General features: G+C 46.8%; 1 protein-coding gene across 1 annotated transcript in view; it reads right to left on the bottom strand.

Moving 5' to 3' along the window:
* Window positions 1–22,137, bottom strand: part of TSPAN15 (tetraspanin 15) — a 67,912-nt gene that overhangs the window by 22,071 nt on the left and 23,704 nt on the right. Inside the window, exons 2-3 of the mRNA XM_020975184.2 lie at window positions 5,636–5,821; window positions 4,460–4,534 (exon numbers count right to left, since the gene is read on the bottom strand). Coding sequence (XP_020830843.1) covers window positions 4,460–4,534; window positions 5,636–5,821 — 261 coding nt within the window. The remainder of the gene's footprint in view (window positions 1–4,459; window positions 4,535–5,635; window positions 5,822–22,137) is intronic.

Below are 22,137 nucleotides of genomic sequence, written 5' to 3'. Positions count from 1 at the left end.
TGGGAAAATGCCCTTTATGTGTGAGGCACCATTCCTACAAAGAAGGTTTTAAATTAGTGAGACAACTCAGATTTCAATTCAGTTCAACAAATACTTATGAAATGCCTACAAAGTACCAGGCACTGTGTGAGGTGCTGGGAATACAAAGGAAAAAATAACAATATTCTCTGCCCTCAAGGGGCTTGCATTCTACCCAGAGGACACCTGACCCTGTGAGACAGCAAGGTACAGGGAACCTAGAGAGAGAAGAGCTGGGTTTGAATCCCTAGCCCTCCGGGGCTGAGCAGGAAGTCACTGCCCTGAGGTTCCTCATCTGTAAAGTGGAAAGGTCCTTCCAGCTCCAGACCCACGATGCTGTCAGAACTTGCTCCAAGTCACAGGGATCAGAGCATCACGGAGCTAGAGCCGGAAGGGTCCGGATGAGGAAACTGAGGCTCGGAGAATAAAGGAATTTGCCCAAAAGCACAGTTAGTGTCTGAGGCAGGATTTGAACTCAGATCTTCCCGACTCCAAGTCTGGCACGCCTAACCACTACATCACCTAGCATCCTCACCAGGGAGAGGAATGTAAAATAAAACTGGCAAAGTAGGAGGGAGCCAGATTATATGGGTTTTGAAGGCCAGGTGGAGTCACCTCTAACTGTCTGGAAGAAATCCCAACCAAAACCCTTCTCAGGGAGACAAGCTAGGTCTGAGTGGATAGTGTTATGGGGCAGCAAATCTTAGGCTGCATTGTGAGGCCTGGTATCCAAAATAAGGGGGACAATGGTCCCGCTGTCCTCAGTCCCCATCTGGAGCACACAGCCCAAGGGTGAAGGCAGGCAGGGCCAGAGAAAAGAAGCCTGGGGAGAGCATGGGGGGCTCTCTTTCAGGTCAGGCCCTGCCATGGAGAAAAGGAATGGAACCAGGACCCTTTAGCTCAGTCCCAAGGAGTAGACCCAGCACCGATGGGTGGGAATTCCAGGCAATGAAATTTGAAAAACTTCCTAACTGCAAGAACTGTCCCATGACATAAAGTACTGCTTCAGGAAAGTAGTGAGCTCCCCATCACTAGAGGTCTTGGAACTTAGGCCGGATGACAACTTGTTAGCAATGTTCTGGAGAGAATTCTTGCTCAGGCAGTGGCCGGGCTACGATACTGGAGACCACAACACTGAATGTCACTATATAATAGTGACAACAGCGGCAATAATAGTAACAGCTAACATGCACATAGCACTTACGATATTATATCATTTAGTCTTCACAACAACCCTGGGAGGCAGGTACTATTATGATTTCCATCTTACAGTTGAGGAAACTGAGGCAGACAGAGGTTAGGTGACTTGCCGAGGGTCCCAGGGCTAGGAAGTGTCTGAGGCCAGATTTGAACTCAGATCCTCCTGACTCCAGGCCTGGTGCTCTGTGCACTGTTTCCTAGCTGCTCCCTATACAACTAACAAATCCATGCTGATCCAGGCATTTGCTGGTCCTCAATAACACTGATTCACAAGCTTCTCTATGACAGGATTGAAGGGCAGATGAGAGGCTGTGAATGGCCTCCCCCTGAGGCCAGGCTGGCGATTCTGGGGATGACATATTCTCCAGCAGCCTTTGCCTGTGATTCCCAAAGGGCAACCTCCTGCCTGGGCTCCTTGGGGGTCTGGGGGGCAGGCAGGATCCCAACTGTGAGAAGCTGTCCTCTAGGCAGCAAAACAAAACACCCCCCCCCCCGTGAAGCTAAGCATGTGCCTGGCTGTTTCTTCCCACTATCATTCAGCTACGAAGAAATCCCATTGGAGCCTGGCCTTCCACCACAGTCACAGGAGGCCACTGTCAGGCCTGAGACACCTGCAGGTAAGATGGAAATCATAATAGTACCTGCCTCCCAGCGTTGTTGCAAAGATCAAATGAGATAATATTGTAAAGGGCTTAGCACAGAGCCTGGCATATAGTAAGTGCTATGTGCATGTTAGCTATTATTATTATTATTATTATTATTATGCTGGTGGTGTTACTATTATATAGTGAAATTCAGTATTGTGGTCTCCAATATTGTAGCCCAACCACTACCTGAGCAAGAATTCTCTCTAGAACATCCCTAACAAGTTGTCAAGACAGACTGACCTCCCCCTTGGGGCCTAGAAGTGAGCTGACTTCCACTGGAGCCCCACCTGCCTCCCCTGGTGCCAAGAGGCCCCCCCAGTCCCCCCAGATCCCAGATGGACTTCTCTGTATGGACTCCTCTACGTGGTCATCCCAAGGGTGGGCAGGCTTCAATTCAGACTCACACAAGCTAGAAAGGACCTAAGAGAAAGTCTATTCCAGGGGTTTTTTTTTTTTAACCCTTTTTGTGTCCTGGACCCTTGCAGCAGTCTAGTGAAGCCTACAGCCCCAAGCTCAGAGCTTCCCAGCGAGCCTCCCCTGCCTCCAGGCCTGGCTTCCCAAAACTGAGCCAAAGAGCCAGTGCATAAGAGCAGGCCCGTGAGACCCACAGAGCAATGGCGGCCAGCTCTGCCAGGATTCTTCCTGTGGGTCAGCCAGGAACCCTGCACCTTTCCCTTCCTCCTCCCATCCCAAGGGAAGGGGTTGATCTTCTTGCCAACACAACTAATTCCAATTCTCCCCGCCAGGCCTTCCCTCCCTTGCCCTGGGTTTCAACTACTAACTTAATTAAAAAGCTGATTTTATCAAGAACGCCCGAGTCTGTCCTTGGAAGAGATTCAGGCAAGGTTCAGATTTTGGAGACAAATGGATGGTGAATGAGAGGCTATAGCCCTGGCGTCAAAGCTGGGGGGGGGGGAGAGAAGGAGGAGAAGGGAGGGTAGAGACGGGGGCAGGAGGGGAGGAAGAAGAGAAAGCCTTCTTAGCAGGAACACTTTGGTTCTCCCACATTTCCTCCCTCAACCAGGGCCCCCTCCCTCTCCACCTTTATCTTCTCTTTCTTCCGACCAGTCCACTTCCACACTAGGGGACTGAGCAGCCCAAGCAGCCCAAATAAGGGAGAGCGGAGGGCCGGCCAGAGGGAGCCTTTTGTCACTGGTGACTCGGTGTTGGGGAGACCCGAGGGGTAGGAGTGAGTGGGCTCCCCATTCTTTTCCTTCTACCCCGAGAAAAGCCCCGTTGACCCCGTGGCCCAGCCACGTCCAGTGCTCTGTCCACCTGAATCCCATGACATGAGAGGCCACGTAAGACAAAGGTGAACGCTGGGCTCGTGTCCTGGCACTGCATTAGCAGCTGGGGGACCCTGAGCCATACATGGGCTGGAAGGGACCTCCTCATTTTACAGATGAAGAAACTGAGGCATGGGGGCTAAGGGGCAAATTCACGGGACTCCTGTTTTGGCGTCCCTTCATATCCCGATGGCTTGATTGAATCACAGATCTCACAACTAGTGGCCAGTTTCCTAAGCTCTCCAGATCCAGTGAATGCCCACTGCCCCACACTGCCTCCTGCTTCACCCAATTCCATTCAATAAACACGGATTCAGGGCTTCCTGTACTTGGGACTGCAGAGGACAGTGCCTGCTCTCAAACAGCTTACATTCCTTGTACAAGCCCACTCTCCAGCCCTGCCAGGCCCCATTCAGGGTCAAGCCCCAACAAATGGATGATGTGCCTCCAGCAAAGGCCGACCGGCATGAGGGTCTTCTTCATAAAACTTCTGCTTTGGGCACAGCCATCCCAAGGGGATGTGTTTAAAAGCCTCAGTCTCTTCATCTGCAAGATGGGGCCAACGATTCCTACACACCCCCCTCTGTGGGCTCCCATGTGACACAGTGGTAAGTGTTTGACAGACACTTGCTGACTGACTCACTGATTGTAACCACGAACCACTATAAAATGGGCTCCCCATTATTAGTAAAAGTCATACAGACCTACAATTAAATAGCGGGAAAAGCCTGGACTGGATCCCACTTAGTAAACTTGTTGGCAATTTAAATAAAAACACAACATAGAAATCAAATATTATTATTAGAGACCAGACATGAGAGTCAGGAGGCTTCAGCAAAATGCTTATCATCATCATTACTGTGCATCACCATCATCATTAATGGCAACATCATTAATAAAGAAAATAACAGCAGAGAGTGACGATGATGGTGGTGGTGGTGGTAATGATAATGACTGATAAGCCTGGGGTCCTCACGGAGGCCTGGGATCCTCACGGAGTCTTGGGGTCCTCACAGAGGTCGGGCCAACAGCCTCTAAAGGCCCTCCCAGCTCTAAGTCTATGCTCCTGTCATCTGTGATTATATTAATAAGTGAATTAATTAAATTAATAATTAATAAGTCACACGCTTGGGTGACTTGGGTGAGCAAGGACCCTAGAGGAAGGCACAGAAAGCAAAGGGAGAGGACACCAGATGGGCTCTCGTCACCTAGTCACTCTTCTGAGCCTCAGTTTCCCCCCTCCCCAGGACTCTGCACATGGCCCACTAGCAACGCCAAGTCAGAATTCCTCTTGTCCTCGATGCTCACCTGGTTCCTGAAGGTTAAGGCCACCACGCCCCCGACGAGCTCGATGATGAGGCACATCCCCAGGATGTACATGAACTGTGGGATGGAACCAGACAGTCAGTTAGAGATGGAGGCCCTCCGACACTGCTGCTCTCATGCCCATTTTACAGGTGAGGTAACTGAGACTCCAGAGCAGACGCTGCTTACTTAGAGTTACATCCGACTCCAGGGCCACACGGGGCAGCCAGGTGGTGCCATGGTGCACAGAGCCCTGGGCCGGGACTCAGTCAGGAAGACCTGAGGTCAACTGTGACCTCAGACACTTAACTAGCTGTGTGACCCTGGGCAAGCCACTTAACCTCTGCCTCAGTTTCCTCACCTGTAAAGTGGAAAAAAATAACAGTACCAGTTTTTCCAGGGTTGTTGTAAGAATTGAATGAGCTAACATTTGTAAAGCACTTTGTAATCCTCAAAGAGCTAAGTAAATGCTCATTGGAATTGTGTTATGATGATGATGATGATGGAATGGAATAGGATCATCGCATAAAGATGCCCAGAGAGGCTTCAGGGCATAGTGGGCAGAGAGGTGTCCCTGAAGTCTCTGATATGAAAGAGAAAAGACGGCAGCAGAGAAGCCGACCATACTAGGGACTCCTGAGTTCAAATCCTGCTGGAGATATTTAGTAGCCATGTGACCCTGGACAAGTCACTTAACCTCTCTCTGCCTCAGTTTCCTCATCTGTAAAACGGAAATAAAAGCACCTGACAGGGCTATCAGATGAGATAACAAGGCTCTGAAGGCTCTGAAAACCTTGGTCAAAGTCGTGTATGTAAATCCTAGCTCTCATTATTATAATGTATGAGGTGCATGCCCTCCTCATTGGATTCCTAACTTTTTTCAAGATTCTGCTCTACCCCCGCTTCTGCAGGAGGCACTTCCCCACCCCTCCAGGAGATGGGAGGGTCACCTTCCAGCCACTTTGTGTTGATCTTGTGTCTGCCCAGTTATTTACCTGTGGTCCCCCCACTGGAGGAATGACTGAGTGACCATGACCTGGGGGATGTCACCTTCCATGCTCCAAGTCTCTGCCACCCTCCCGCATCTGTGATGTCCGGCCTGCCCTGGAGGAGCGAGGGCAAGACAGACGCAGACTAGGTAGAAGTAGGGGCTGAGGCCAACAGGAAGGGCCGGCTCACCGCTTGGAGGAGACAGAAGTTATCCCGGAGGGAAGCCAAGACCCCCACGAAGGAGACGATGAACATGATGACCCCGAGGAGGATAAGGATGATGGCGGGTGCCAGGAAGGCACTTTCGAGGGTTTTGTATTTCTGGCGCTCCACTTCTGCATAGATCCCCACAGAGAGGATTAAGGCACCTATAAACTGCAAGTGGAGAAAACAAATGTTGTTTTCTTTTCCCATCAAAAAGTGGGGGAGAAGACACAAAATTACACATTGATCTCTACTGTGGCTAGGAGAACAAGGTCGGACAGAGATGGGAACTGGACCTGTGATGTCACTGCTATGGGAACTCCCAACTGAGGAAACTCCCTCCACCCATGAGGGGCAGCTCCCTCTCTGATTCGGTCTTAGAGATCGGCCTAGCACACAGGGTTTAAGGGCCAGCATCTATGTGTCAGAGGTGACACTCGAACCCAGGGCTTCTGGGTCTCTACCCACCAGGCCATGCTGCCTCTCATCAACTGGATAAATATTTCACATAAGTAAGCAAAGCACTTACTATGTTCTAGGCACTGTGACAAGGGCAGGGAATAAAAAGAAAAAGCAGAAATGGTTTCTACCCTCAAGAAACTTACATTTTAATGGAAGAGACCACATCTATGTAAGTAGTTCATACAGAGAAGATAGAGGAGGAGAAGGGGAGTTAGAGGGAGCTACTGCAGGAGGTGGAGTTTGGGCTGAAGCTCTCTAGATAGGACTGAAACCAGCCACAGGGAGACTCCTAGATATACCTAGAAACCTGGAGACTTCCTGGATTGACCTAGCCACAGGGATACTCTCGGATATACTGGCAACCCCAGTGCTTCCCTTGGCATACCTAGAACCAGCCAGCAGCCAGGCAGTGTAGTGGGTTGGCAGAGCTCGAGATTTGGGTCAGGAAGACCTGAGGTCAAATCCTCCCTCAGATACTCACTAGCTGTGTTAACCTGGGAAAGTCACCTCTCCCCACCAGGCTCCATCTCCTCATCTGTAGAATAAGGGAGTTGGATTCCGTGCTCCCCAAGGTGCCTTCCAGCTCTAAGTCTGTGTTCCTAAATTTACCTTGACCCCCACACCTTCCCTTGATACAGTCCCTAGAGACAGCTTGATAGTCAAAAACCACTAAGAGCTCTAGACAGGTCTTCCTTGATATACCTAGAAAACTAGAGACTCCTGTGATAGACCTAGAATCAGCCATAGAACATTCCTAGAAACACCTAGAACCTCAGAAATTCCTTTTGATATGGCTGAAACTAGGAACAAAGACATGTCTACATATATCTGGAACCCTGGAGATTGCTTTGATATACTCAGAAACAGTGTTTTTGTTTTGTTTTTTTCCCATCTGATCCCTGTTTAATTAATGCCTGGTGATAGGAGCCACTCACTCCTCCACACGTGATCTTTCTGCTCAGTTTCCACATCCAAAAAGTCCACTGAGAGGTCTAAAGAGTCCCTTTGTAGATAATCCTTCTCCAGGGCAGGTAGCAACACACAGGTCTGTTAACCTTAACAGGCTGTTTGATTTAATAGGCCACCCCCTGAGCTCCACAGAGTCAGAAGTGGCGTGCTAGACAAAGAGTCAGACAGGCGGGGCAGTCACGCCAACCAAAAATTTAGGTAAACATTTTGAAAAGAAAAGTACACAATCTGCCAAAGATAGGCCATAACTCGAGCAGACTCAAAAATAGCCCGGCGGCCTCAGGGATTTCTTTTTACTGCCTCTTCCCCGCTTCCAGGGATGGCCGTGGATGGCAGCTCCAAACGAGAAACCTATTTCCACAAAACAAGAACTTCAGTGCTCAGAGTCCTCGGGTTAAATGATGATAACTAACATTTATTAAGGGCTTAACTATAAGCCAGGCACTGCAGAAGCACCTTACCATGATTATCTCATTCGATCCTCACAACAACCCTGGGATGTGAATGCTATTATTATCTCCATTTTACAGACAGAGGTTAAATGACTTGCCCAGGGACACACGGCTAGTGTCTAAGGCCAGATTTGAACTCGGGTCTTCCTTACTCCAGACCAGGCACTCTATCCACTGTACCACCTAGCAACACTCAAGGACCATAAGCTCTAGTACCCAGGGTACTCTGAATCTAGGGACCCTTCTCTCTGAAGAGACAAAAGGAAGAAAGAACATATAACTAGACTGTTCAGGTGCTGTGTCCTGGGGCAAGAGCACAGACCCTGACATTTCTTCAGGATTCAGACACATGATTCCACCAGGGGTTGGGGAAAGGAGTGCTTCCTCTCTCTCTGTCAGCATGGACCAAAACCTCGTCTGTAACTCACAGTCTTGGGGAGCTGCCCAGGGTCCAGAGGAGTTTCAGTGAAGTGCCCAAGGACATGCAGCCAGGAGGAGCTGAACCCAGGTCTTCCTCAATCCAAGGCACTAGACCCACACTTTCTCTCAACCTTTTGTCATGGTTGTTCAGTTGTTTCAGTTGTTGGAATTGGAAATTGAGAGGATGCTCATCAGCTGGGCAATGGCTGAACAAGCTGTGGTAATGAATGTAATGGAGTACTACTGCGCTATAACAAATGATGAGCAGGCAGACTTCAGAAAAACCTGGAAAGCCTTGTATGGACTGATGCCGAGTGAAGTGAGCAGAATCAGGGGAACACTGCACACAGTAACAGCCACATTGTGCGATGACTAACTTTGATAGACTTAGCTCTTCTCAGCAATGCAAAGATCTAAGACATTTCCAAAAGTATCATGATGGAAAACGTTATCCACATCCAGATAAAGAACTATGGAGTCTGAATGCCGATCAAAGCATACGATTTGCTCTTTTTTCTTCTTCTGTTTTGTTTTGTTTCTTCTTTCTTGTGGTTTTTCCTATTGGTTCTAATTCTTCTTTACAACATGACTAACGTGAAAATATGCTTAATACGAATAGAGAGTCCATATCAGATTGCATGCTGTCTTGAGGAGGAAGGGGGAGAAAATTTAAAATTCAAAAACTTATGGAAGTGACTGTTGAAAACTAAAAATTAATTAATTGAAAACTACCTGTTCATATCCTTTGACCATTTATCAGTTGGGGAATGGCCTGTATTCTTGTAAATTTGATTCAGTTCCCTAGTTTAGAAATGAGGCCTTTATCAGAGGCACTGGCTATAAAAATTGTTTCCCAGATTTCTGCTTCCCTTCTAATCCTGGTTGCATTGGCTTTGTTTGTGCAAAAACTTTTCAATTTAATGTAATCAAAATTATACATTTTGCATTTCACAATGTTCTGTAACTCTTGTACGGTCATAAATTCTTCCCTTCTCCATAGATCTGACAGGTAAACTATTCTTTGCTTTCCTAATTTACTTATAGTTTCACCCTTTATATCTAAATCATGCACCCATTTTGACCTTATCATGGCATAATGTAAGATGCTGGTCTATGCCTAGTTTCTGCCACACTGTTTCCCCGTTTTCCCAGCAGTTCTTGCCAAACAGTGAGTTTGGCCAGAATTTGGAGTCTTTGGGTTTATCTATAGTCATTGACTACTGTGTCTTATGTACCTAACCTATTCCACTGATCCCCCACTCTATTTCTTAGCCAGTAGCAAGTAGTTTTGATGATTGCTGCTTTGTAATACAGTTTTAGATCTGGTATGGCTAGGCCACCTTCCCTTGCATTTCTTTTCATTAATTCCCTTGATATTCTAGACCTTTTGTTCTTCTAGATGAATTTTATTATTTTTTCTAGCTCTATAAAATAATTTGTTGGTAGTTTAATTGGTATAGCACTGAATAAGTAATTTAAATTAGGTAGAATTGTCATTTTTATATTATTAGCTCAGCCTAACCATGAACAACTGGTATTTTTCCAATTATTAGATCTGACTTTATTTGTGTGAAGCGTTTTGTAATTGGGTTCATATGTTGATCAGTTTATTAACTGTCTAGGGCAGCAGGTTGCCATCTCAGCCTATCACTGGGCATCCTTGGCCAACCCTGCCACCTCCAGGAAACTGACCCCTAGCAAGAACAAAGAGAGCTCTGGGGACTGCATCTGTTGGTGGGCTGACCCCTGCAGTGTCCCATCCATGTCAGCTACAGATGGACCAATGAAATTGATTGAAGGCTACCCAGTGTGCTGACAGCCACAAACCCAGGAGCCTCTTTGAGTCCTCCAGAAGCAAAAAAAAAAAAAAGTCACTCAGGATGTGAACAAGCCCTGTGAAGGGCCTACTACATGCCGGCACAGTGCTGGGTGTCCAAAATGAAATGGTCCTTGCCCTCAAGTAGCTTACTTTCTATCAGTTGAAAATAACTTAAAGGCATATAAGTAAATACAAAACACATGCAGGAAACACAGTAAATGAGGGTGGGGGGGAAGATGGTCAGGAGAGGCCCCAAACATTTGAGGTGGGCTTTGTAGGAAACTCAAGATTTTAAGAACCAGAGGTGAGGAAGGAGTATATGCTGGGTCTGAGCATGAAAGACCTGCCCTGGTGACCCCCAAACAACCCAAGAGCCAAGCTCCCACATTCCCAGTCCCCTGCCCCAGAAAGGCCCAGACCCCACTATTCTCTTGCAGAATGAGACTTCTGTTGTTACAAAGAGATGACACCCCATGGGGCCAGCCCCATGGCCTCGGTCTCTTCAGGAACTGGTCACTAGGCCCGACAGCCTTGTCCTCAGGAAGTCTGCTACTTCCTTTGGTCTAATCTGGTGGTCTTTTGTTGGAATTTAATCCTTTTCTCTTCCTCAGCAGGGATGCAAAAATATTCAGGAAATACTGTGGACACCACAGAGTTGATGGGAAGGCATCAATGTGCAATGCTTCCAGTTCTCCTTTCTGGGAGAAACAAAAAACACGAAATCCCTTCTTTCTAAGTGTCCCTTACAAACTCAGAGTCATTTTGATTCGGAGGTTGGGTGGGGCGGGAATTGCTCTGGCCCCAAGATTTTGTCAATGTAGGGAAATCCCAGAGCCCCAAAGACACTCTCTCCAAGGAAACAAATCAGCAACTCCTTTGGAATGTATGGTCTCGAGTAGCTGCTCCGGGGCACTGAGGGGTTGAGTGATTTGCTTTAGAAAATACTCATCTTAGCTTTTTTAAAAAAATGTGAAAATGCAGAAACAATTTTGTTGGCTTTTTTTTTTGGTGAAGGAGGCACCAAAAATTCCTAAAAACAAAACAAAATAAAAACCCAGCTTCTTCCCAGTATTCTTCTCCCAGGCCTTCAATTTGGGGTAAAGGAAAGAATATTAGCACAAGTAAGGCAACGGGGTTCTAGCTCTGCTCCATCATTTTCCTGACGCATTACCTAGACCTTTCTAAGACTCAGTTTTCTCATCTGTAAAATGAAGGGGTTGAACATGATCCCAAAGGAAGGTCCCTTCCACTCTGACACTCTATGATTCACATCTCTACCACCAGACAACCAAAAACCCAACCAAAGTGAGGTAGACAGATGATCTGCCTTGTATAGTCAGTCAGTCTGTCCCATGGCCATGGGCTCCACCAGAGTCACTCAGACAATTTCCTGCTGGACCAGAAGATAATCCCCATAAGTCCCCACATCTATTTAGATAACAATGTCAGTCCTGGGGCCACGTGGTCATGATCCCTGTCCTAGGGCAATAGCTCAGTCAGACATCGAGGCCAAGAACACAGAGCTCTGGTGCCCACCAACACTCCCTGGGGAAATTAGGAGAGGTAGGCAGCCACTGTGTTTGCAAGGACAACAGTGGCAATAACAACAGCTAGCATAGCAAAGCACTCTTTATGTATTACACACCTCATTTGATCCTCACAATAAACTATGAAAGGTAGGAGCTATGATTATACCCCCGTTTTATAGAGGAGGAAACTGAGTCAAACAAGTAAAGTGGCTGGCCCATGGTCACGTGGCTAGTAATTGTCTCAGGTCTCCCATAACTCCAAGTATAGTATTTATTCTTATCTCCTACACCACTCCGCTACTCACAGTTATATAGTCTTAGGGATTACAAAGAGCTTTGCATTCATTATCACATTTTATTTCGCAATGAGCCTGTGAAGTAGGTGATACAGTTGTCACAGTTTTGTTTTGTTATTTTTTGCAAGATAGGAAACTAAGGTCACATCTCTAGTCTTTGAGGCTAGTTTTGAATCCCGGCCCTGCTGACTCCAGGTCCACTATAACATGGCACATGCCCTAGCTCTTTATAACATACCAGCTAGAACAGAGACCCACAGTTTAAGAAGTGCCGAAGGGATCTTGAGAGGAAAAAGTTTAAGAAGCCCTGAGCTAAAGGCCAGCGCTACCTTCCACATCATGATGGAAGGTTGCACCCAATATGTCTCAGCTTAGCTATATGGAAAAGGTAGATCATGAAATATTCTCCTGCTCATATTAGCTTCATTTTAAGATATGAAAACCCAGAAAAGAAGCAGAAAGTTCAGAAACAATTTTGTTGACTTGGGGGGAAGAGGATGGGACATTAGCTGAGTGAGTGTGTGTGTATGTGTGTGCAAGTGTGTCTATGTGGGCGTGAGTGGCACCTCCATGGAGTCAGGGAGGTCTGAATTTAAATGCTGGCCTCAGACACTAGCTGGGTGAACCTGGGCAAGTCACTTCACCCTGTTTGCCTCAGTTTCCTCATCTGTAAAATGAGCAGGAGAAGAAAATAGCAAACCACTCTAGTATCTTCACCAAGAAAACCCCAAATGGGGTCCTAAAGAGTTGGACACAACTGAAAAAGGCCTCAACAACAACAAATACACATCGATACTGAATATATGAAATAACACAACTTCTTCGAGAAGTTAGGGAAAATCTGAACCAGAATCAGAATTACCACAGAAGGCTGGCAGAGCTGGAAAAACCCTTCAAGCTCACCTGGTAAAACCTCCTCTTTTTGTAGATGACACAGCAGGGCACAGAGAGGCCAACAGAGCTGCCTCTGGTCACACACCTGATGCTAACAGGAGAGTCGGGCCTGAAAGCCAGGTCTCCCAACTTCTAGAAACCAACCCTTCCATCAACAAGCAATATCAGGACCCACATCCACTACGCGCCAGAACTGTGGCACTGGCATCACAAAGACAAAACGTGCTTTCTACTTGACCTCACTAAACAAAAGAGAATGCTTTAGCTCAGGCGGCTCTCCTGGATCCCCAGTGCTTACGGGCTGCTGACCTCACTGGAGGAGTGGTGGGCATGGGAGAATGTTAGAAGGTATTTCCTCACCTTGCCATACCTCTAGCCTCTCAGTTTGGGTGATGGCCAGAGGCGGTCAGTGTGAGGAAGAGTGAGGCCTGGGCACCCATAAAGCCCCTTTCGGCAACTCCAAGGACTTCAAGATTGAAAAATATAACTATATTTGTTCCTTTGTCAACCCTGTTTTCCACTTCTCTCTGGACATAGGGATTTCTGTCCCTCCCCCAGCACTCTTAACTAATTATAGGGCTCAGTCACCCAGAACAGGAAACAAACAACTCATTTGTCAGTAGTGATGGCACCCATGATAATGGTGAGCAAGGCTTCGGGGATGGGGAGGAAGGGCAGGCAGAAACACCCCCTTGAGCCAAAATAGGCAGCAACAATGCCCCCTCTGGCTGGGCAGAAAACGGGGCACAGCCTCAAAGCCCAAGGGCCTCTGTACTGAACACAATATCCCCTTCTGTCCTGGTGTTCTGGTCCTCTTGGGCAGCCACTCTGGTGGAGCCCATGGACTCCTTCTCAAGAGGTTCTCAGAGCCATGCTTTAAATGCACCTAATAAATGCACCTTTGTAACCAGAGGATTACAAAGGAAGCCAGTTACAGTGAAATGTAGTTCTTGAAACACATATTTTTTAAAACCAAGTTCATGGACCCCTGGCTAAAAACCTCCATCCTGAAGACAAATTGCTTTGGAGAAAAGGCCCTGGACTCAGTTTCCTCCAATATTCAAGTTGGGGGATGGGAAGGGCAGGGAGTAGTTGGATTAAACAGAGCCAGCTTGGGCTGGGATGCTGGGGGAGGGAGGCAGATGAAACCCAGATTCCCACCTGATCCTTTATTTATCCTCCTTATGTTTATTCTGTATGTATTAACCTAAATTCTTATTGCCCCTCCTCCTCAGAATGTAATCTTCTGGAGGCCAGGGATAGTTTCAAAAAATAGAGTAGGTGCTCAACAAATGATTATTGACGGATTGGTAAGTCACTTAATTTGCACTGCCTTGTTTCTTAACCTTGAAGACTCTCCGTTTTCCCAACAGTACCATATGATAATAATGTTATAATTGCTGGGTGACACAGGGTGTTTATGTGAGATTCAGGAAAACTCGAGTTAGAACTCAGCCTCAGACATTTGCCAGCTGTGTGACTCTGGGAAAATCACTTCACTTCTCTTTGCCTCAGTTTCCTCATCTGTAAGATAGGGATGATAATAGCACCTCCCTCCCAGCAGTTATTGCCCGAATCAAATGAGATAACATTTGTAAAGTGTTCTGTAAACCTTGAAGGACTACATAAATGCTTTTAGTATTATTATTATTATTATTATTATTATTATTATTATTATTATTGTTATTACTACCACCACTACTGATGGGGATGGGATCTGAACCCCTAAAAGGAAAAGACCATGTCTTTAGGATCTGGACCCCAAAAAGGAAAAGCCCCTGGATTGTCCCACCCCAGTTCCTGGTGTTCACCTGGAGGCACTGCCCATTCCAATCAATAATCCTTTTAACTGCCCTTTCATCGTGGCCCTCATTGTCTGCACCTGGCCCCACCCCAGGCTCCTTGTCCCATCCAGATCATCCCATCCAGATTTTCCCACCCTCTCTCTGTATAAAAGTATCCATCTTACCTCCATTAATTACTCAGATACTTGACACAATAAACCCTGTCTCTGACTAAATGAAGGCTTGAGTGGTCAAATTCTTTCAAGGGAGACATGTGCCCTTTGCCCTTGCATCTCGGGGTCTCCAGGACCCCTAGACCTAATACTACCACCATCACCACCAGTACTACCACCACTACTATGGCATGGAAAGTACCCTAGAAAAAAACAAATTTGGTTTTGTGTTTCATTAAATGTCTATTTTAAGGTGTATGGTAGCAACTGTAGTATCCTGAAGCTCTTTTGCAAAGAGTCCACCTTGTTCCTAACCAGATGTTAGTTATTAAAGTGTTTTGTAAGCCTTAAATCTTAAATGTCATTTATTATTATTAAGCATTATCATTACTATTACTACAAAAGCAGCCTTATGGTGCTCCCACTTGGACAAAGCAGCTCCCTCTTGTCCTGCTCAGACCTCAGATAAGTTCAGTTAAGGGCTGTGCCAAAGGCTGGGCAGAAAGGCCAGCTGCTCCTGAAGAGGGCTGGGTCAGGGTTTCCATTACCAACTCCTGCATTTGGGCACATGATACTTCCCTGGCAAACACCCTCTCCAGCCTGAAAATAAGAACTTGTTCCCTGAGGGCTGTTCCTCCGAGCCAGGTCGGGTCTGGTCTAGAAGAACCCCTCCCAGAAGGAGTCCCACCCATCCCCTACCATCAGAGTCCACTTATTTGGGGTAGCTTCAAGGGAGTTTCTCCGGCTGTCACAAACAGGGACTGATTTTCTCAGGGATTGCCCCTTGGAATTCAATTCATTCCAACAATCACTTGTTGATTTTGCAAATGAAATAATAACAACTACCATCTACGTAGCACTTACTATTTGCTAGGCATCATGCTTAAACACTTTACAAATATTATCTCATTTGATCCTCACAACAGCCCTGGGCAGTAGATGCTATTATTATTCCCATTTGACAGATGAGGAAACTTGAGGCAAATAGAGGTTAGGTGACTTTGCCCAAGGTCACACAGCTAATAAATGTCTAAGACTGGATTTGAACTCAGGTGCTCTATTGACCGCACCAGGTCCCGTATGTATGTGTTGTCTCCTAAATCCCAGGAGGGGAAGACCCTTTTTTCTTTCTATTTATCCCTGGCACTTAGCACTTAATACATTTTTCTCATTCCTTCAGTCACTTATGAGTCCTTCTACTTGCCCTCAGGCAACAAAGGTAGCCCAGGCCCTCCCTGCCCGGGAGGAGTAATCGGGTACCAGAAACAGTGGGGAGAGTGCCCAATTTTAAGTCAGAAGACCTAGTTTCAAATCCCAGGCCTGCTACTTACTAGCTGTGTGATACTGGGCAAGTCACTTAGCCTGGTCCTCAGTTTCTTTCTCTGTAAAATGAGGGGGTTGGACCAGACCAGGGCTGTCAGACCCAAGGGCTGCCTGGGGGGCCTGCTACACTGCTAGAACCAGCCTGAAATGTAACTGGGAAGAGAATTCCAAAGGCCCCATGATGAAAAGTGCTCTCCACCTCTAGAGAGAGAACTGACCAACCATGAGTGCAAGTTCAAGCAGGCTTTTGTCACTAACTTTATTTTTTTTACAACATAGCTAATATGGAAACAGGTTTTGCATGACTTCACAAGTATAAATAATATTATAGTGCTCACTTTATCAATGGGTGGGGGAGGGGATGGAGGGAGGGAAAGATTTGGAACTCAAAATTTTAAAAAAGGAATGTTAAAATAAAAATACAATATGACACAGATAACATTAATTCGCGGTTTTCTAAGTCATGCTGCCCTTAGGGATTCATTTCTTTGAGTTTGACCCCCCCAGGATGGAGGCCTCCAAGGTCCTTTCTGGGTCAAATCCGTGATCCTAAATGACCTCAGGAAGGCCAATTTAACCTCTCTGGTCCATCAGCTTCTCACTTCCTCTCCCTTAAAATGAGGAATTGGACTAGACGCCCTGCAGTCTCCAGCCACAGACTAACGTGTTGCTCCTAAGTGTGATACAAGGCAGAACGAGATGATGATGGTGATGATTTTGATGATAACTGACATTTGCATAGTGCCACATATATGTGTGTGTGCGCGTGTGTACGTACACACAAACATATTCATCTCATCCTCATTATAAGTGAGATGACTTAGGTGAAGCTCTTTACAACCTTTAAATATGACAAATGCTAGCTGTTTCATGTTATGCCACATTATTGTTATCATACTACTTTTACCACCCAGTCGGGCAGGGGTTGATCTATCCCTACTCTGCATTTTTACAGTAATCCACCTCTATTCTTTCCCCCCCTCATTCCGCTTTCTCAGCACATTCTTAGATCTTTGTAGCTGACTCCCCACCGAGCAGGGGCCTGGCATATGGCAGACACTTCAAAAAATGGCTACTGCATGGAACTGCATTGTGATCGCTTACACTCTCCCGGGTGCCAGCCATCTGACCCCTGACCTCTTCTTCCATGACTGTGGACTGTAAGCTCCCCAAGGGCAGGGTTGCTCTGGTACCAGGGAGGCTGTTACCAGCCCTGAGGACATTTGTTTCATCATGAAATGGCTCCTGAGCCTCTAAGGCAGGGGACTGTTAGCCTGAGGTCGGTGAACCTTTTAAAACATATTTCCTGTAACTGTATCTCAGTTTAATTGATTTCCTTTGTAATCCTGTGCAATTTATTTCATGTGTTTAAAAAGATGAGGGTGAGAAGGGGTCCACAGGCTTCCCCAAACAGACTGCCCAGGGGTGCTGGACACAAAGGAAGGGTAAGACACCCCCCCAAGGCATCTCAAATTCAAGTCTCACCAGGATGCCTGGTCTGCTCCCCCAGCCCCCATGCTGGCAATCCCCCAGGTTCACAGTCTTGGAGTCACCCTTGCCTCCTCCACACCCAGTCAGCTGCCAGGTGCTGTTCGGCCTCTCTCTCATCGGCCCCTTCTCTTTACCAGACCCTGGTTGACTCCCCATCTCTCACCTGGATTGCAGGCATGGCAGCTCCCCTGGCCAAACTGCCTCTCTCTACCTGGCTGCCAAAACCACTTCCCTAAAGCACAGACCACACAGAGTCAGTCGTTCCCTGGCAGTGCCTCTACTGTTGGGCATTCATTAGAAGCCGCTCCCAGCCTGGATCCAGCCTAGGGCCGATGATAGCATCACTTCCCCTTCTTCGAGTTTCATCCCTGCCAACCTAGCTGGGAATCCACTGGGTAGGCTGCGGCCAGACTTAGAATTGTCTCCTTCTAGGCCTCAGCCTCCTCCTCTCAGAACCTGGACTCCCTTCAAAGCTCAAACCAAGTGTTACCTCCTATTCAAGGCTAAGCCCACTCACCTCCAAAATTCCTTTGGCATTCTTTTTATCTGGGTACATATTTCCCCCGTAGAATTTAAGCTCTTGGAGGACAGCACCCTGTCTCCCAGGGTCCATCTCAGGGCCTGGCACATGGGGGAAGCCTGGGGGATCTGAAGCCAAGGGATCTCGGTTTGATCCTGGGCATACTGCTTCATGCCTGCATGAAGTTCCTTCCCCTTGCTCAGGAAAAATGAGGGGGTTTGACCAGAAGGCCTCTAAGCACCCCCTCCCAGGCTCTAGTCTTGTGACCTTGAAATAACATCACTGGGGTCACTGGGTACTCCTGTGGGTTACTAACGGGCGCCAACCTCAGCCTATTTGGGAGTCACCCTTGGAGAATCATTCGCCCCGGCCCAGAGATCCCCAAGAGGATCCCCAGATCACTGGGCTACCCATGCCCAACAGCACCCTCTGGAATGGAACCCCAGGCCCAAATCATCATCACAGCAGCAGCACGGGTAGAGTGCTTAAAGTTTGCAGGTTATGTGTGATCGAGGTGCTTTCTTATCGTCATTTTACAGATGAGGAAACCGAGTCAGAGAGGACCTTCCCAGTGTCCCACAGCTATTTAAGTGTCTGAGACTCCAGCAATTTATCTATTGTAACACCTAGTTAAAGACAGAAATGGCTTCAGGCAGGGAGTGGGAAGAGGGCCAGGAATGTTTTTTTAATAGCATTTTGTTTTTCCCAATAACATGTGAAGACAATTTTTAACATTCATTTTTTAAAAAATTTTGAGTTCGGGGGCAGCTAGGTGGTGCAGTAGATAGAGCACCAACCCTGGAGTCAGGAGGACTTGAATTCAAATCCAGCCTCAGACCCATAACACTGGCTAGCTGTGTGACTTTGGGCATGTCACTTAACCCTAAATGCCTCACAAAACAAAAAAAAAATTGAGTTCCAGTTTTGCCCTCCCCTCCCTAAAATGACAAGAAATGTGATATAAGTTTTATACATGTGCCATCATATAAAACATATTTCCATATTAGTCATGTTGTGAAAGAAGAAATAAACAAAAAGGGAAAAAAATCCACACAAAAAAAGTTTTTAAAAAAGCATGCTTCAATCTGTATTCAGAATCATCAGTTCTTTCTCTGGAGGTAGATGGCATTTTCCATCCTGAGTCCTTCGTAATCGCCTTGGATAACTGTGTGGCTGAGAACAGCCGAGTCATTCACAGCTGATCATCGTTAACTGCTCACCTCACTCAGCATCAGTTCATGCAAGTCTGCCCAGGTTTTTCTAAAAGCATCTTGCTTGTCGGACGTCTTACAGCACAACAGTATTCCATCACAATCCTGCACCACAGTTTATTCAGCCGTTCCCAGACTGATGGGCATCCTCTCATTTCCAAAGAATGGTATTTTAAAGAATTCGAGTCCTGGCCAGTGATGGCCAAAGATCCCCGACTGCATTGCGGGGGTGATATCACTGGGGCTGTCAATTCTCAAGGGAGCTACCAGACTGCATTTTCCCAGAAAACAACAACCCTTGGAAGGAAGGCCCCAGCCCTAGCCAGAGGCCCCAAGTGAAGCCACCACAAGGAGAACAATATTGTAGGAAAAAAAGAGTATTCCAAGAAAGAAAGGGTCAGTGGATGGTCCTGTCACTGTTGTTGCCTCTCCAGAGGGAAGAGCAAAGATGGAAAAGATTCCCATGTGGAAAATACATTGAGGAGTGGTGCAGCCTGGAAGCCTTGGGTTCAAAACATGCCTCAGACACTGAAGAGCTACGTGATGGGAGAAGGAGGGGGCAGGATGACTCCACCTGATTCAGCTTGAGCTCATTCGCAAAAAGGAAGAAGCCTACTTACACTATGGACCTGGAACAGTTATTGGGAGGGAAGTGTCTTACAAATCTTGACACGTGATTGAAATGTGAATCCCTGGCTTGCTTGGTTTTTTCCTCTGATAAGGAGAAAATGTGGTGGAATGAAGAGAGAGCCATACCTAGAGACCAGAAGGATCTCGATTCAAATCCTGCTGTATACCCTGATAAGCTGGAAGACATTGGTCAAGTAGCTTAAAATCTCCCTGAGCTTTAGTCTGTTCATCTGAAAGATGGGAATAATAACAGCCCCTCATGGAGCTCCCATTTCACAGATGAGGAAGGTCGGAGGCAAGGGATTCCCCTTTAGTGGGGTGGGGATCTGCTATGAAGGGGTAGTAGCATGCTAGAGTGGATAGGAACCTGCCTTAGAGTTCGAAGGATCACTTGGAGGGACACTAATGTTTAGCCCAGAGGAAGCTTTGGAGGGGGGGAGGGGGAGGTGAACAGATGGAGAATGATGGCAATCTTCATTTAGCTGCAGTGGAAAGAGAGTCAGAGGACCTGGGGGCAGCTAGGTGGCACAGAGGATAGAGCACCGGCCCTGGAGGTAGGCGGACCTGAGTTCAAATCTGGTCTCAGACCAGACACTTGACACTTACTAGCAGTGTGACCCTGGGCAAGTCACTTAACTCCAATTGCCTCACCAAAACAAAACAACAAAAAAAAAAGTAGAAAAGGTGGAAAAAAAAAAGAAGCTTGAGTCAGAGGACCTGGATTCAAATGCTAACTCTGCTTCTTCTTCTCCATTTGACTTTGGGCAAGTCACTTTACTGCACTCTGCTTCAGTTTCCTCATCTGTAAATAAGGGAGTTGCAATAAATGACCCTTAAGGTCTCTCATAGGTCTAAACCTGTGATCTTAAATATCTAAAGGAATATAAGTGGAAAACGCATTGGCCCCAGGGGGCAGAATGAGGCCTTGCCTTGCCCAATGAGTGGTGGAGAAACTTCCTGACAATCAGAGCTGCCTGGGGAGGTCAAGGGCCTCACCTTCCCGAGGACTTCAAACAGAGACTGGACAACCACCGTTACACTGGGGTTTCCTTTGCAGAATGCATCGGATTCGACGGCCAACTCTAAAATCTGGGATTCTCTAATGGTGAATGGACGGATACATGAGAACATAGGAATGGAGAATTTTGGGAATGGGGAGTCCTTAGAGACCATGAAGACCCAGAGGCTCTTTAATCTTATTGTATCATGGACCCCTTGGGCAGTAGTGTGGGGAAGCCTGCGGACCCTTCTCAGAATAAGATTTTTAAAATCCATAAAGTAAAATCCATAGGATTACAAAGGAAGCCAATTATATTGAAATACAGTTATCAAAATATTTTTTAAATGAGCTCATGGGTCCCAGGCTAACAACCTTTGGTCTACCCCTCCCCCTACTTTCTTTGGTCCAGACATTAGGGATTTTGCCCAAGCCACAGTGACAGAGGTTGAGCCTTGAACAGAGGCCTTCTGATGTCTGCTTCCATTTTTTCTTTTACTGCTACTCTTACTGGTTGTTGTTTTTTCCCATTACTGTTTACAGCTTCTTTCCCTTTTCCTCCTCTTAGCAGGTGCAAATAAATTAAAAACAAAACAGAAGCCTAAAACAAACATAAGTCATTGGAAAAGGGGAGGGGCCATCCCAGGAAACAAACTGTCTCCAGACCCCAGCCATCAAGATGTACTGAGCCACCCCACCCAACAGGAACTATGGAAAGGCCAGTGTCAGTGACAAAAGGAAGTTCCCAGAAATGCTACTGCAAAGAAATAAAAAGACACAATGAAGGACAGTTCCTGCCCACAAGGAGCTTCCATTCCAATCTCAGACAAAACATTGGAAAGAAGACAGGAGTGGGTCAAAGGTACATGGCTAATCACTCCTCTGGTGTGCTGTACAAAAGTAGACATGATGGATGCTGAGTGTCAGGCTCAGTTCAGTACAACAAACATTTATTAAGTGCCTACTGTGTTCCAGCCTCCACTTGAAGACTTCCACCAATGAGGAAATCACTACCTCCAGAGGCAGCCCTTTCCATTTAGGGACAATTAAAGAACACTAGATCTTCCAACCAGAAAACCTGGATTCAAAAGCTGGCTATGTATGTGACTTCGGGGGCAGCTAGGTGGCACAGTGTTGGGCCTGGGGTCAGGAAGACCTGAGTTCAAATCCAGCCTTAGACACTTACTAGCTGTGTGACCCTGGGCAAGTCACTTTACCCTGTTTGCCTCAGTTTCCTCATCTGTAAAATGAGCTGAAGAAGGAAATGGTGAAGCACTCCAGTATTCTCTGCCAAGAAAACCCCAAAGGGGGTCACAAAAAGTCAGAAAAACAACTGAAACCAACATGTGACTTTGGCCAGGCAAGTCATTTCCCTTTTCTTGATCAGTTTTCTCATCTGTAAGACAAAGAGGCTAGCCTAGATGGCCTCAGAGGTCCCTTCTAGCTCAGAACTAGAAGCCTACATTGGTGTCTTTTTACGCTCCCACCCCCACCCCACCCCTATTGCTCCTGGCCTC

The sequence above is a fragment of the Phascolarctos cinereus genome, unplaced genomic scaffold, assembly GCF_003287225.1.
Source record: "Phascolarctos cinereus isolate Bilbo 61053 unplaced genomic scaffold, phaCin_HiC Scaffold_3;HRSCAF=262, whole genome shotgun sequence".
Lineage (NCBI taxonomy): Eukaryota > Metazoa > Chordata > Mammalia > Diprotodontia > Phascolarctidae > Phascolarctos > Phascolarctos cinereus.
This window is presented reverse-complemented; position numbering and strand designations above follow the sequence as displayed.